This window comes from Myxocyprinus asiaticus, chromosome 14 (assembly GCF_019703515.2).
Source record: "Myxocyprinus asiaticus isolate MX2 ecotype Aquarium Trade chromosome 14, UBuf_Myxa_2, whole genome shotgun sequence".
NCBI lineage: Eukaryota > Metazoa > Chordata > Actinopteri > Cypriniformes > Catostomidae > Myxocyprinus > Myxocyprinus asiaticus.
Window position 1 is genome coordinate 28,617,653 of NC_059357.1, and position 13,539 is coordinate 28,631,191.

The 13,539-nt window shown below is 38.3% G+C and overlaps 1 protein-coding gene across 1 annotated transcript; it reads left to right on the forward strand.

The window, feature by feature from the left end:
• The first annotated feature begins 602 nt into the window (after positions 1–602).
• LOC127451201 (phosphoribosyl pyrophosphate synthase-associated protein 2) lies at positions 603–13,521 on the forward strand. The gene is made up of 11 exons (XM_051715700.1): positions 603–694; positions 1,261–1,421; positions 6,539–6,591; positions 7,655–7,721; positions 7,886–8,058; positions 8,233–8,348; positions 8,801–8,856; positions 9,149–9,297; positions 9,413–9,483; positions 12,977–13,123; positions 13,223–13,521. The coding sequence occupies exons 2-11, from the start codon at positions 1,339–1,341 to the stop codon at positions 13,379–13,381; spliced, it is 1,074 nt and encodes a 357-aa protein (XP_051571660.1). The 5' UTR covers positions 603–694; positions 1,261–1,338; the 3' UTR covers positions 13,382–13,521.
• Positions 13,522–13,539: the final 18 nt, after the last annotated feature.

Genomic DNA, 13,539 nt, shown 5'->3' on the forward strand with positions numbered 1-13,539 from the left:
TTTGCAAATACCCCTTTCAGCTGAAATTCTAAGCAACACTAACTAAAGAAGACCATAAAATCTCACATGAAATCAAAATGATACAAAAGATGTAGGACCACATTTAATAAACTGACAGTTCCAGAAACTTCTGGAATCACTAAATTAATTGTGATTAATAATGTGAATATGAGCTGGTTTCTGCATGTATGGGGCCTCCACTTATTGTCTTGGACAATGGGGGGCCTATGAGTCAAAAAGGTCTTGAACCACTGATTTTGGTGAACTTCAAAATTTAAAAGGTGTTTATAATGGTAAAAAAAAAAAAAATGAGTTACGGCATCTAAAGTAAGCTATACAAATATGCTATTTGTTAACTGGCCCCCTCTTCTGAGTTTACGATGTAGCTTTTTCCAATCAAAACAATTTTATCCACATCTTTTTGAGTGACTCTTTACCTTTATGGTAGCAAATGAAACAGCATGAAAACGGCTAAAATGAACCAGTACATGAGATAAAAAAATAATTAAAAAATAAAATAAAATAAAAAAATCGATTCATATTGTTTATTCATATTTATTGTTTAATTATATTTACGAGAGTGGGCAGAGGGCTTTTATTTTGAAACGCTATGTATCTGTCGACCATCGTGGACATTTTCAGGTGCATGTGAAACAATAAATTATCGAAGAGATCGAGTAAAATATCAAAGCTGGTGAGATTTGTGAATTTTTTAGTTCACTAAATTAAAATAATAATAATAATAATAATATATTCTGTAAATGTGATATAAGTGTAGCTGTGTTTATCCATTCTTAATGGCGTTTGATGTAAACCTAGCTTAGCATTATTAGAAATACAGTGAGGTTAACATGGCGAACTCATGAGGGTGCTGATTGTTTTTGTATTAATTTAGGTGACGAATAACACTTAATTTAGTTTTTTTTTTCAATGAGTGCTCATTTTACAGTGGATACTTATTTATTAATTGATATAACTGAATTGTCATCACGACAAATGACAGACTTGTTTAATGTACTAGTCAAGATCACGCTGCTGTTACACAAAAGTATTTTTTTATTATTATTATTATTATTATTTTTTTTATTTTTATTTTTTTACTGTAATTAATTAACCGATAGCAACTACTTATCAATGTTCATGTGCACATCAGCAAAGTTTTCATCAAGCCTGGCTCGATTCTTGTATCTAAAAGCCTGCTTCATTTTGTTCTTTCAGGAAGTGTCTGGTGTTAAACTAACAGTGTGATCTTGTTCATAGGAAGGGCTCAGCAGTGCCTGGGTGCCCAGGGAGCCACTGCCTGAGTCCCTAGAGGTAGACACCGAAAAACCACAGGACATGAGCGCAGCCAAAGGCGGCCTGGTCATCTTCACGGCCAACTCCAACCCCTCCAGTAGAGAGCTGGGGAAGAGGATTTCACAGTAAGTTGACATTTTAGAAAGGGAACAGACAAGTTTTCTTTTGAAAAAAAAAAAAACAAAAAAAAAAATTGTCTCCATCAAAGAAAAATACCCTCTAGGTAAGTCTGTGAATCTCACAAAGCCTATCAAGAAAATGTCTGGGTCATATTTGGCTCCAAAGCAAAGGGAAAAAAATATATAATTTGCATACAGAAAAATAAGCCAATTATGCTTGGCACTGAAGTTTGTTTCCTCCAAATTCTCGTTAATATATTACGATAATAATATATTATTCTCTGTACTAAGAAACAAATAATGATATATGATTTAAATTGTGAATTATTTGTACATCATGGTTGTATTTGTTGTGCTGCCTGTATTTTATGCTAAAGAAGTTACAGCATTACAAAAGTAAAATATCGCCTGGGTAGCTCAGTGGTAAAAACACTGGCTACCACTCCTGGAGTTCGCTAGCTCGCTAGTTTGAATCCCAAGGCATGATGAGTGACTCCAGCCAGGTATCCTAAGCAACCAAATTGGCCCGGTTGCTAGGGAGGGTAGAGTCACATGGGGTAAACTCCTCGTGGTCGCTGTGGTTCGTTCTCGGTGGTGAGTTGGGCATTGTTGCTGTGGTGGATGGCGAGAAGCCTCCACACGCGCTATGTCTCCGTGGCAACGTGCTCAACAAACCACGTGATAAAACGCGCAGGTTGATGGTCTCAGACACGGAGGCAACTGGGATTCATCCTCCACCACCTGGACTGAGGCGGATCACTATGCGACCACGAGGACTTAAAAGCACATTGAGAATTGGGCATTCCAAATTGGGAGAAGAAGGGGAAAAATCAAAAAAGTAAAATATCTGTGTACATTACAGTAATGGGATTTTGGGAGTTTAATGTGCTTAAAGGAATAGTTCGCAAAAAAATAAAAAGACTATTCTCTCATTATTTACTCACCCTCATGACCATTACAGATGTGTATGATTTTATTTCTGAACACAATGATTTTGTGAATATTTCAGCTCTGTAGGTCCATTCAATGCAAGTGAATGGTGGCCAAAACCTTTAAGCTAAAAAAAAAAACAAACATGTAAAGGCAGCATAAAAGTAATCCATAAGTGGTTTAATCGATATCTTCAGAAGCAATCGAATCAGTTTTGGGTGAGGACAGACCAAATAGAACTCCTTTTCTAAAGATCTTTGTGTTCAGCAGAAAAAAGTCATACACATCTGGGATGGCATGAGGGTGAGTAAATGATGAGAATTTTTGGGTCTCCATGTAAAAAAGTTCCTTTAAATAGGCTTAATTATTTTCACAAAAAATTATTAATATATACAGTTGAAGTCAGAAGTTTACATGCACTTAGGTTGAAGTCATTAAAACTATTTTTTTAACCACTCCACAGATTTAATATTAGCAAACTGTTGTTTTGGCAAGTTGTTCAGGACATCTGCTTTGTGCATGACACAAGTAATTTTTCCAACAATTGTTTACAGACAGATTGTTTCACTTTTAATTGACTAAATCACAATTCCAGTGGGTCAGAAGTTTACATACACTAAGTTAACTGTGCCTTTAAGCAGCTTGAAAAATTCCAGAAAATGATGTCAAGCCTTTAGACAATTATCTTCTGATAGGAGGTGTACTGAATTGGAGATGTACCTGTGGATGTATTTTAAAGCCTACTTTCAAACTCAGTGCCTTTTTGCTTGACATCAAATGGAAAAATAAAAAGAAATCAGCCAAGACCTCAGAAAAAATAAATTAAAAAATTGTAGACCTCCACATGTCTGGTTCATCTTCGGGAGCAATTTCCAAACACCTGAACGTACCATGTTCATCTGTACAAACAATAGTACGCAAGTATAAACGCCATGGGACCACGCAGCCATCATACCACTCAGGAAGGAGACGCATTCTGTCTCCTAGAGATGAACGTAGTTTGGTGCGAAAAGTGCAAATCAATCCCAGAACAACAGCAAAGGACCTTGTGAAGATGCTGGAGGAAACAGGTAGACAAGTATCTATATCCACAGTAAAACAAGTCCTATATCGATATAACCTGAAAGGCTGCTCAGCAATGAAGAAGACACTGCTCCAAAACCACTATAAAAAAGCCAGACTACAGTTTGCAAGTGCACATGGGGACAAAGATCTTACTTTTTGGAGAAGTGTTCTCTGGTCTGATGAACCAATTCTGAACTGTTTGGCCATAATGACCATCATTATGTTTGGAGGAAAAAGGGTGAGGCTTGCAAGCCAAAGAACACCATCCCAACTGTGAAGCATGGGGGTGGCAGCATCATGATGTGGGGGTGCTTTGCTGCAGAAGGGACTGGTGCACTTCACAAAATAGATGGCATCATGAGGAAGGAAATTTATGTGGATATATTGAAGCAACATGTAAAGACATCAGCCAGGCAGTTGAAGTTCGGTCGCAAATGGGTCTTCCAAATGGACAATGACCCCAAGCATACCTCCAAAGTTGTGGCAAAATGGCTTAAGGACAACAAAGTCAAGGTACTGGAGTGGCCATCACAAAGCCCTGACCTCAATCCGATAGAAAATTTGTGGGCAGAACTGAAAAGCATGTGCGAGCAAGGAGGCCTACAAACCTGTCTCAGTTACACCAGTTCTGTCTGGAGGAATGGGCCAAAATTCCAGCAACTTATTGTGAGAAGCTTGTGGAAGGCTACCAAAATGTTTGACCCAAGTTAAACAATTTAAAGGCAATGCTACCAGATACTAACAAAGTGTATGTAAACTTCTGACCTACTGGGAATGTGATGAAAGAAATAAAAGCTGAAATAAATCATTCTCTCTACTATTATTCTGACATTTCACATTCTTAAAATAAAGTAGTGATCTTAACGGACCTAAGGCAGGGAATGTTTTCTACAGTTAAATGTCAGGAATTGTGAAAAACTGAGTTGAAATGTATTTGGCTAAGGTGTATGTAAACTTCTGACTTGAAGTGTGTGTGTGTGTGTGTGTGTGTGTGTGTGTGTGTGTGTGTGTGTGTGTGTGTGTATTAGTGGTGCACCGATCAGGAAATTTGAGGCTGATACCGATCTCTAATTTTTTAACACTAAGATCGGCCGATACCGATTTTTTTTCTTTTTCTTAAAGTGCCCTTTGCCACACTTTTGCAAGTTATATTGTGCAGTTATATGTTTATGCCCCACACAGTAAAATTACGGTAACACTTTACAAAAAGGTTCTGTTTTTTAACATTATTTAACAACATTACTGTAGTTAACATGAACAAATGAACAAAATATACTAATACATTTTTTTAAATCAAAAGCGTATTAGTTAATGCACATTAATGCACAATGAACTAGCATGAACTAACAATAAACAATTGTATATTTATTAACTAACATTATGATTAATAAATGCTGTAAAAATATATTGTTCATTGTTTGTTCATGATACCTAATGCATTAACTAATGTTAAAGAAATGAAACCTTTTTATTAAGTGTTACCAAAATTACATTAAAATTACATTAACTGTGAATTGCTAACATTTCTTTGTATTGAAAATAGTTATGAATGTTTCTGTTGTCAATATCAGAAGGTCATTGTGACATACTGGTAAGCAGTAAAAACAAGAGAGCATCACAAACAGCAGAGATACATTCAAAAATAAGAAAAATATATCCATTACAAGCTCTAAAACTGCTCAAGTGAGAAATCATTCATATCTGTTTTGTTTACTGTCTTTTTGCTGTAACACAAATCACAAATTAAGCAAATGCGCGAAGATGCGAGGCCGTTATGGTTAAAATGTAATTGCTGTGATTAGTGGTACTGTGACCAACATTAATCTGATTTAAATTGGGATCCTCGCAGAATAGCGCTGAGATGAGTGACTGATGAGAGCACCTGCAGAGCCGCAGGTTTGATCGACACCGCGAGTGAAGCTGAAATTCCTCATGATCGCTCAAACAGTCTATCGCTCAACACAACGTCTGATTGTCACGACTCACGTTACATCACGTATAATCAGATTTGTATATGCATGTTTATTTGTTGTTTAATTCGTTTTTATACCCATTTGCAGTCTCTTCATCCTCTCCGTGCTCAGTGCAGCGAGTCAGAATTACCACCGTAATTACTTTATAAAATGGGCAACTTAATATTCATACACGTGTAATTCTTACACATTTTTAAAAACAAAACGGCATATTCATGTGAATTACATTATGTCTGAGTTTAAATTCGTGAATACTTAGAATTGCCAACAATTCGCCCTCCAGAGGCCACACTGTCATGCATCAAGGGCTGAGAAAGCACTCATTCATTAGAGGAGCAGAGTATGTGTGAAACCTAATCCTAAATCCAAATATAACCGACAGAAACAAATTTTAAGCGTAAGGATCTGAGCAAATTTTCCGCACTCTTTTTAATCTTGTTCATTTTCTGCACTTTATTATCATGTAGTAACTGGCAGCAACACACTGACATTATGATTAATGTATGCAGTCATAAAATCACACAACCTCCCCTCGAAATTTCAATCTGTCAAATGTTGGACAGCATTTGTAATAAGTATTAAGTATCCTTTCGTTTTTTTTAATCTGCAGATGAGTTTTCGGCTAATGCAGCCCCCATGCCAGTCTATTTTATCAAGGCATTAAAGCAATGTCCTCATCTGGCTTTATGTTTTATAATGATAAATAGCTTGAAAATTCATGCGATTGCTCTGGAATTCGCCAGGTCGTAAAGTCGTGTCCTGTATGATTTTCAGATAAACCGACACGTAACGTGTGTAGGGGCTCACAACATCTCGAGTGTCAGAACTCGCACTGTGTACGAGATGAAGATAACGGCCGATTTCGATCGGTGCACCCCTAATATATATATGTGTATATATATATTTGTTTGTTTATTTTGGGTGATAAAAATTAGGTGAAAATGTGTAGGTGTTCGTGAGATTTACCTGTCTAAATTTGACATTTTGGTAAAAGAATAAAAAGCAACAGATGAATTAAAATGATGAATGAGTGATTTAACATTTTTAAATGATGGGTCTTTGTGGTCAGCTCTATCTTGAATTACAAAATACTCAGAAGTGGTGTTTAAACAGTGATTGTAGCTGTTATCATATTGAACTTCTGGTCTTCTACAGGCGGTTGGGTGTGGAGCTTGGGAAGGTGCAGGTCTATCAGGAAGCAAACAGAGGTGAAAGCCCCTTCTGAACTTACTAATAATTATCTGCACGTCTTTTGATATATACCACCTATGGCTGCTGCTGTAAGCTGAAGAGTAAATGTTCATTCTTTGCATGCCATGCTGGAGAATGTAGACAAAACCGAGATGGAATCTGAGCCACTGTTGATTAATTAAACTGACAATCTTTGTTTTGGGTCATGCTTGTGTAAAGTGAAATATCAGTATACCTGCCTTCCCACATATACGTGCTGTGATGAGATTATCACAGCATTCCATGCACAATCAAATCTTTGTGCCAACTTCTTGTTCTGCCAGTTTGTGTAGCCCTTGCAAAAATGATTTATTTAACTATTTGCAGCAATTTTGCCACAGGAGTTTGCAGGAACACTATATTTTTGTAAGGGAATATGAAGTTGCATATTGACCATTGACCTATGGGTGGCAGGGTTGTTGTAGTTTTAAATTCTTTATTTGAATTTCATTTGAAATGTCTTTTGTTTTTGTTAGTTTTCATTCTTATGATTGTAAGTTTCAATTTAGTTTTAGTTTTTCAGTATTTTTTAAGTTTAGTATTTTAGTGCTGCCATAGTAAATATGTTTAATTCCATTTAGGTTTATTTAGTGTTATCGCTCTCTTGTGGCATTTTCATGTTCAACGAAGTTGGGTTGTAAAGATTCCACATTTTACAATGTACTGTGTATCAAAATTACATAAATGTTTGGTCATTTTTATTTTAGTTTGTTTTGGAATCATGAACGTTTATTTTTAGTTTCGGGTTTTCCAATAATGTTAGATTTATTTCAGTAAACAAAACTGTTTTCAGTACAGTTTTCCTTAAAGGGATAGTTCACCCAAAAAAATTCTCCCATTATTTACTCACCCTCATGCCATTCTAGATGTGTATGACTTTCTTCTGCTGAACACAAAGATTTTCAGAAGAATATTTCAGCTTTGTTGGTCCATACAAGTGAATGGTGGCCGTTTCGTTTTTGGGTGAACTATTCTTTTAATGATAACAACACTGCTGGGTAGATCCAAGTGAAAATGAAAGCAACATCTCTTTCATCACAGAAACACGGGTCCAAATCGAGGAGTCTGTGCGTGGTAAAGATGTCTTCATCATCCAGACTGTGTCCAAGTAAGGAGCTCTTTAATGGCAAACTCAAAGTTGGAGGCAGTGAAAAATATAAATGAGACATAAGCTCTCAGTCTGACTCTAATACAGATAAAATATACAAATCCCTGTGTATGCAAATTGTATTTCTTAAATCACAATCTTTAAGAGGCTCTCTCTCTCTGCAGGGATGTTAATACCACTATCATGGAGCTGCTCATCATGGTGTATGCCTGCAGGACCTCCTGCGCACGGAACATCATCGGTGTCATTCCCTATTTCCCCTACAGCAAACAGTGCAAAATGAGGAAAAGAGGCTCCATTGTGTCTAAGCTGCTTGCCTCCATGATGTGTAAAGCAGGTGAGAAAGTCCATCATGGACTTCAACCTAAGATTTGAAGATTCTGTTTGAGACAGTGTCAGCATCTTTATAATGAAATCTTCCTTCCTTAATTTGGTTTGTTGGGAAATTGGGCATTCATGATCCTGCTCATTTGCTTTGTCTGTTCTTTTTGTCCACTGTGGCCTTGAGCAGGTCTGACTCATCTTATTACGATGGATTTGCATCAAAAGGAAATTCAAGGTTTCTTCAACATTCCAGTGGACAATCTTCGGGCTTCACCATTCCTGCTACAATACATCCAAGAAGAAGTAGGTCCTTGCGTAACGATTACATAGAGCTCATTTGCATGAACTGCACTGACTGAAGCATTGAAGTCATTTGGATAGTTGTTCTTCTAGTATTTCCTGTTAAAGCCATCGGGTTAAGCAATAGAGCAGTCTGTTTCACATTATGATCACAACTATGTCACCGTTTAATAAGCTATGTTTAAAAACAGAGAGCAGGAGAGTAATGTGATTCATCTGACGCTGGCATTTCTCCCCCAAGACTTGTAATGCTGAATGAATTCCTCCACTCAAGATTATTCATTCATTTTTTTTTTTTTTTATTCATGATGGTATACTTAATTTTATCCCTTGCTCAGATGGATGGCCATGCGCTGATAGTCATTAGTTAGTAATGTGCTTGCATGTGTGATTGTGTATGTCTGCCTCTCCTTTTAGTGTCTAAATGTGTTATTTTTCCTTTCATCTACTTTCAGATTCCTGACTACAGAAATGCTGTAATTGTGGCCAAATCTCCAGCATCAGCCAAAAGGTAAAGCCAGCTATCTTACTTGTGTGGTTTCATGTCTTATAGTTCACTAGACTTATACAAAAGAAGTAGAATATTTACACACCTAAGGAGCTCCCAACATTTGAGTAATGTTCTGGGTGTATTGCTCATACAGATGCATGGAATCTTAAATAGCCTTTGTCACATGATTGTTATGTAGATCTAAGTAGATTATTTTGTATTAGTTCTCTAGTTTTTCTTGGAATGTGCGTGTCTCTTTGGTTTGTGTTACTGCAGTTCAGTACAGCCAGACAGCAAAAGTGTCCTTTCACAGGGCCCAGTCATTTGCCGAAAGATTGCGACTGGGCATTGCTGTGATCCATGGTGAAGCCCAGGACGCTGAATCGGACCTGGTGGATGGACGCCACTCCCCACCCACTGTCAAGAACATAGGAGCTATTCATCCGAGCCTAGAGATACCTTGTGATAATCTGTTCACAAAAAACTCATTAGATCATTTAGTTTATTTATTTTTCTTCCCATTACCTGAGATTATAGACTTTGTATTAAGTGGTCTTTTTTTTTTTTTCTTGTATAGTGCTGATTCCCAAAGAAAAACCTCCGATAACTGTGGTAGGAGATGTGGGTGGACGAATAGCCATTATAGTGGTGAGTTCAAGATGGTGTAGGGCTGGGTGATACGACGATGTAATCGGATATCAACAAAATCTTACAAATCTCCCGATGCCAGTTGTGACACTCATTGAAAGATGATGATCGACAATATCAGAAAATGGCAAAACCATGGATCTTGGAAGTCGCCAAATATATTAAACAGTGCCCAGGGTGTGAAATTTGCACCCGCCAGATGCAACAAGGCTGAATCCAGTTCGCAAGCTCCTCATCCAAATGCAGATATTTCATGCCCGTGTAATTTTGCTCATCTACCCGCAATAGTGGTGGGTGAATTGTAAGATGTGTCGAAGTGACAAATGACAAGAAATGCTTGAACACACACTTCAAGAACAGACAAAAGCCATCAATTCCCATGTCTGATGCTCTGTTTGTTCAGAGACGTGCAGCAGGAGCCTTTCTCATGGAACACGTGCATGTAAAGAGTTCTCACTCTTATCTGAAAACAGTTTGCAAGAATAGTGTCAACTATGAAAATGCTGTAAATGATCTCCAACAATCTCAGAAGGCACTCTGAGTTTAGTTTGCTTTATTTCCACAGAGTGGTTCATGCTTATGCATTGTGAAGGAAACTCTGCAGGTTCACTCAAATACACTGATAAGCCACAACATTAAAACCACTGACAGGTGAAGTGAATGACATTTATTATCTCATTACAATGGCACCTGTCAAGGGGTGGGATATATTAGGCAGCAAGTGACAGTTCTTGAATTTCATGTGCTGGAAGCAGGAAAAATGGGCAAGTGTAAGGATCTGGGTGACTTTGACAAGAGCCAAATTGTGATGGCTAGATGACTGGGTCAGAGCAACTCCAAAATGGCAGGTCTTGTGGGGTGTTCCCAGAATGCAGTGGTTAGTACCCACCAAAAGTGGTCCACGGAAGGACAACTGGTGAACCGGCGACAGGGTCATGGGCGCCCAAGGCTCATTGATGTGCGTGGGGAGCGAAGGCTAGCCCGTCTGGTCTGATCCCACAGAAGAGCTACTGTAGCACAAATTGCTGAAAAACTTAATCCTGGCCATGATAGAAAGGTGTCAGAACACACAGTGCATCACAGCTTGCTGCGTATGGGGCTGCGTAGCCACAGACCGGTCAGAGTGCCTATGATGACCCCTGTCCACCGCCAAAAGTGCCTACAATTGGCACGTGAGCGTCAGAACTGGACCATTGAGCAATGGAAGAAGTTTGCCTGGTCTGATGAATCACGTTTTCTTTTAGATCATGTTAACCGCCTGGTGCGTGTGCATCATTTACCTGGGGAAGAGATGGCAGCAGGATGCACCATGGGAAAAAGGCAGGCCGGCGGAGGCAGTGTGATGCTCTGGGCAATGTTCTGCTGCGGAATCTTGGGTCCTGGCATTCATGAGGATGTTACTTTTGACACGTACCACGACCTAAAGATTGTTGCAGACCACATACACCCCTTCATGCAATGGGATTCCCTGATGGCAGTGGCCTCTTTCAGCAGGATAATGCGCCATGCCACACATCAAAAATTGTTCAGGAATGGTTTGAGGAACATGACAAAGAGTTCAAGGTGTTGACTTGGCCTCCAAATTCCCCAGAACTCAATCCGATTGAGCATCTATGGGATGTGCTGGACCAGCAAGTCCGATCCATGGAGGCCCCACCTCACAACTTATAGGACTTAAAAGATCTGCTGCTAACGTCTTGGTGCCAGATACCACAGGACACCTTCAGAGGTCTTGTGGAGTCCATGCCTCGACAGGTGTTACGTCCCTTCAGTCTAGGGGTCGAAAGGACGCAGCATTAATAAAGATTTGGAATACAAAAGTGAAAAATATGAATACAATTGTTTGTCAGAAAAATAAAAAAATAAGAAGGAAGCAAGGCCAAAATAACAAACAAAACACAAACGTACTAAACCACCCCCTAAAGAAAAACTACATAACCTAACAAAAAAACATTAACAAAAAGATAAAATCTCTATCAAAAGAGTAAAAAAGGAATTTACCATGAAAGTGGCACTTCCTCCCTACAGCTTCCAAACCGAAGGATAAAACAAGTGAGAAATATTTACAATACACAAAAAGGGGTTTACAGGAAAAAAGCTAAGATACAACAAACACTAGTCTGCTACAGGTTTAACTTTAGCAATAACTCTTAGCATTAGCACCTGGTCGTTTACGACCATAACTCCATTTGGGCTTTACAATAATAGCTGGGTAACACTCAACAGGGACACTTCCCAAAACGACAGCTAACACACAAGTAACAACTCAATGCCCACTCTGGCTCTCCTCAGCTCTCCATCTGTCTCCCTCCAAATGAAGGTTCCTATGTTGATGAGCCAATCATAGGAGACAGTTGATAATTAGAGGAGAGGAGCCACCAATTAGAGGAGAATATTCCAATTATCCAGACACCTAAAACATAGAGGTAGCAAGGGAGAGAGAAAGAAAAACAAAAACTACATCCACGGACGTAACAATGGGTCAGAGCTGTTTTGGCAGCACGAGGGGGACCTACACGAAATTAGGCATGTGGTTTTAATGTTGTGGCTGATCGGTGTATATCGTTGTATTCAAGAAACAAATACAAAAGTGATTAAATCATAAAATAATACAAGACCACGTTCACCTTAAACCTAAAATTGAGTTCTATTTTCTTTTCTTTAGGCAGCATTAACTGTATTAACGAAACGCATTATACAAACACCGATTCGATAAGAACACACATTTGGCAGCATTATTTTGGGAACTTAAGATAATTTATTAGGCTTACACCCAGGGGCATTTCTAGGACTTGGGGAGGCTTGGGGGGGTTCGGGGCTTTTTGGGGGGGGGGGGGGGGTAGCAATATTATTGCGTAGCCTACATTTAAAATTACATTCGGGGCTACAGTCAAAACATTTCGGGCTGAAGCCCCGGAAAAACTAGCGTGTTAGTTGAAAAACAAACTAAGTGAGGTAACAAACTGTTTTAGCCATTTTATGAAAGTAGAGATTATGGGGGTTGTGTTTAACTTTCTAGAGGTAATGGTTTATTTATATTTATATTATTATTATCTTTTCATTTATAATTATCTTTAGTTCTTAATATGTTGGCTATTAGTAATTTTCCACCTGTTGTCGTAGACGAATACTTGCGCAGCAGCAAATGGGGTCATTGGAGATGGTAAATGTTTGGATTTGTGGAGGTGGTTATAATTATTATTATTATTATTTTTTTAATCGATTTGTTATTTTATTTAGCTTTTGTTTAAAGTGCCATTTGAATTAAAAATATATATATTTTACGTTTTTTGTGTTTCAATAAATATTTTTAATTTTTAAAGCTAAATCAATAAAGCAAAAATATTCACTGACCCTCTGCATGGGGGTTGACGGTGTAATCGGATATCATTATCATTTCGCCCAGCCCTAAGATGATGTAAATGCTTTCCACTCTTTAGGTTGGTATCTCCAAGTCATCAATCTTATAATCGTATTTGTTTTTATTTTTTAGGATGACATAATTGATGATGTTGATAGTTTTCTGGCAGCAGCTGAAACGCTGAAAGAAAGAGGTGCCTACAAGATATTTGTCATGGCCACTCATGGAATCCTGTCCTCTGATGCACCTCGGCTAATAGAGGAGTCTGCCATAGATGAGGTCATTGTTTTGGTATATTAATTTAAGGTTAAGGATCATGGCTGTGTCTACGGATGAGTGTTTGCATATTGACATTTTGAATGTTGTCTTTGTGTACAGGTAGTTGTCACCAACACAATTCCACATGAGATCCAGAAACTACAGTGTCCTAAGATTAAGACTGTGGATATCAGCATGATACTGTCAGAAGCCATTCGGCGTATCCACAATGGGGAATCCATGTCCTACCTGTTCCGTAATATAGGCGTGGATGATTAACAGGGACAGTCAGTCAGCCAGTCTTTCCATGTCATTTCCATTCACAGAGGTCAAGGCTTTTTCAGTCCCAGAATTATTTTGGTTAAAGCTATAGCCTGTATCATTTATTCGTTTTTTTTTTCTTTTTTTTTTCTCACAAATCAGTACTGGTTCACCTT